Below are 3,680 nucleotides of genomic sequence, written 5' to 3' on the forward strand. Positions count from 1 at the left end.
TTTTTTGACAGTACATTGAAGCTTTGAAAATAACTATAGCCTAAATAAACTATATATATCAATCGCTGCATTTTTTTTCCACAGAAAGATGCAGTGTTAACCCTAACATTTTATTTTAAGATTTAACATTTGTAAATGGTCTAAAGCAAAAGAGTTGTAAAAATTCAGAAAATCTTTTAGAGCTTATGATTTGTTTAAAAAATAAAACATATTACACATTAATGAATAAAACAGTATATATAAAATTAATTTACAAGTGTCATGTTTGATTTTTTTTTTCATGTAAGCTATAGATTCTGACCTTTAAATCAGTTTGGACTACAACGGATATTTTCCAGGATTTGTGATATCACAAATATCGACGAATAGGGCGAGACCTGGTTGAGCTGCACTAGAGAAGGCAACGAGTGTTATCACTATGTCGGAGACACGCTAGCTTTCCCAAGGCAGACCAACTTAGAGTGGTTAAAATCATCCGGGTTTAAATCACGCTCAAATCTATTTTAAATTGACGCAATATTTACACTGAAGCTCGCAGGCGGCTATAGTAGAGTACCTTCCAGAGCTCCTCGAGTTTATTGATCTGCTGTGCTGTGATCTGACGGGCCCTCAGCTGCTCCTGTTCAGACGGGATCTTCACCAGCCAGGACAGGAAGCAGCGGTCCTGGATGAGGGGCTGCCACTGAGAGCTGTCCCAATTAATGTCCTTCAGACTGCTCTGACTGGCACACGGCTGCCTAAACACACAAACAAACACACACACACACACCCATGAGACAGAGGCAGTGCACACGCTTGATAAGCAATGGTTGACAGCTTCTGATAAAACCAGCACCAGATAAAATTATGCCAAAATGATGTTATGGTTTCACAGCTTCAAGTGGTGCGATTAAATTTTCACTAAACATTTCAAATAAAATAGTAAAAAAAATAAACATTTTTAAAAATTATCCAGTCTCCTGGAAAAATGGAGGAAATGGGTTGAATTTGTATCAAAAAGATGGACTGATTTTGTTGCTACACATAATTTAAGAGGAGATTAATATATAGAATAATGACTTGAATGAAAGTCGTTTCAGTTTATTTTTAATGGAATTTAATTAGGTCACACATTCTCTCCCTGGATGTACAGGGTTACTCTTTCTACCTTCATTTTATTTTGTTTATCTAATATTTTATTTAATATATATATTTTATATACTATTTAATGTCATATTTAATATTTTATTATGATTATTATTATTAATTTATGTGTATATATTTTTGTTTACCTTTATTTGTAAAAGAAAAAAAAACAAAGCAATTGTTCTTGTGTTCATATTGCAAAAGGTACTTTATGATTGCATTGAGTTAGTACTATATGTAAATTGAAATATGGTATATGTTTGTACACCTATGGCTGCTCGAATTAAATATAAAATAAAATTCATTCAGTCAACATGAGAGGTAAACTCCAGAAAAAAAAATCATGTTTGTATGCATTGATTTAATTTTTTGCATTTATTAATACAAACTATTCATTACAATGATTTAAGAATATTTAATATATTTTAGGGAAATAAAATATTTATAAAAATTACATAAAACATTTACGCATTTATCTATAAATATGCAATCATAAACACATTAAAAGCAATTATGCTAGCACACGAGGTACATAAAATACAGACCTGGTTTCTTACACTTCACACATCATTATGTAAAAATGAAAATACATGGGACTTTCCCATTTCACATTTTGAGTAAGCATGTACCATCACAGATGCAAAAAGAGTCTAAAAGCTTAATATTAACAGTTTAAAAGCCTTAAATGAATCTTGTAAATACAGATTGTGTCATACTCAAACAATAAAGAGGAAATCCAGCAGGTAGAAAAGATTTACATTTTTTTTGTTATTACTAAAAACAATGACTAAATCTCCCTTTATTTACTGATGCCTAAAAGACATCAAATTAGATTTGGGTCAACCTAATCAAAATAAACTTTTTCCAGAATGACTGAATTTGAGTTTGTGAGTCAGAATGAAATGCTTTGCAAATGTTTCACCTGCACAGAAGCACCACAACAGAGTCGGCTTTAGCCGGGATGAAGCCGAGCAGGAAGACATTACGGCAGCCGCAGTTATAGCACTCCAGAACCGTCTCTCCCAGCGGTCCGTCCTTATGCAGCGTCACCTCCTTACATTTGGCCCTCACCAAGTGGTTCACAATATGACTGAGAAAACAAATGTGACAAGAATAATCATTTTAAGTTTTAACAATGCTTTGGTTATCAAAATTAATGGACTGGTGGACTCACCTGCCAGAGGTGTTACCGCGGCCGTTGCAGAACCATTTCTTGCTGGTGTTGCAATAGACCACACATGCTGGATCATGGATGCCACAGTAGCTGCAAACATACGAAACAAAAACCAGCCCACAAAATGATAATACTTACATACAATACCATTCAAAATTTGGAGTCAGTATGATTTATTAATGTTTCCTAGTCTTTTCTGCTAATCAAGGATGCATTTATTTGAATACAAATACAGTAAATGCAGTAATATAGTGAAATATTATTACAATTTCAAATAACTGCTTTCGATTTAAATACATTTTAAACTGTAATTTATTCCTGTGATGCAAAGCTGAATTTTCAGCATCATTACTCCAGTCTCCAGTGTCACATGATCTTCAGAAATCATTCTAATATGTTGATTTGCTGCTCAAGAAACATTTCTGATTATCAATGTTGAAAACAGTTGTGCCGCTTTATATTTTAGTGGAAACCATGATGCATAATTTTTTAGGAATCTCTGATGAACAGAAAGTTCAAAATATTTGATATTTGATTATAATCAGATATATTCAATTTCAAACGTAATATCTGAAAATCAAATACATATCCAAATATTTGAAATAGGAATCTTTTGTAACATTATAAAAGTATGTACCGTCACTTTTGATCAATTTAATGCATCCTCACGGAATAAAAACATTAATTTCTTTAAAATAAAAATCTTACATACACTACCCGTCAAAAAATATTTTGACAGGTAGTGTATATGTACATTCAAATTATGAATATTTAAAAAAAATTAAATTAAAACTGGGAAAGTTTGGTGAAAATAATGACAATGTCAAGTCTGAAAATGTAAACTTCCCTTTACACAATCATATAAATTAAAACCTAAAATCTTAATAATAAAGAACTACTTCAAAAACAAAAGACCTACAGCATAATGTACAATCAGAGGAGTCATGCACCACCTTTTACATAAATAAGTTGCCTGGGACAACTGTCATTTATTCAGCACAGTGTCATTACACACAAAATACTGCGAGTGACCAACCAGAGGAAAGCATTTCAGAGAATCGTGCATTAGGGCTGCACGATAAATCGAAATGGAATCGAGATCGCGATTCGACAGAAGCTGCGATTGTCATGCGTATCTTTCAGTGAAGCACGGTTCTGTGATCAGCAGTAAATCTCCATCCGAAGGCCAGAGGGTGCTCTCGCGCTGAAACTACAAATATGCCCCGAAGAAGTAATTTAGGAAATGCCTATCGCTGCAGCTGAATAAACAGAAGATTCAACTGCTTTCATTGATTCAACGTGAATAATAAACACACGACTACGACTAGTGTTGTCAAAAGACCCGGTACTTCGGTACCAAGTCGGTACTAAAAAAATGAAA

General features: G+C 33.3%; 1 protein-coding gene across 1 annotated transcript in view; it reads right to left on the reverse strand.

The window, feature by feature from the left end:
* LOC107740548 (regulator of nonsense transcripts 1-like) overlaps positions 1-3,680 on the reverse strand; it is a 21,669-nt gene that overhangs the window by 15,196 nt on the left and 2,793 nt on the right. The window contains 3 exon segments of the mRNA XM_016552992.1: positions 557-737; positions 2,048-2,215; positions 2,300-2,389. Of these exon segments, the coding sequence (XP_016408478.1) occupies positions 557-737; positions 2,048-2,215; positions 2,300-2,389 (439 nt within the window).

This window comes from Sinocyclocheilus rhinocerous, unplaced genomic scaffold (genome assembly GCF_001515625.1).
Source record: "Sinocyclocheilus rhinocerous isolate Xijiao unplaced genomic scaffold, SAMN03320098_v1.1 scaffold1878, whole genome shotgun sequence".
Taxonomy (NCBI): domain Eukaryota; kingdom Metazoa; phylum Chordata; class Actinopteri; order Cypriniformes; family Cyprinidae; genus Sinocyclocheilus; species Sinocyclocheilus rhinocerous.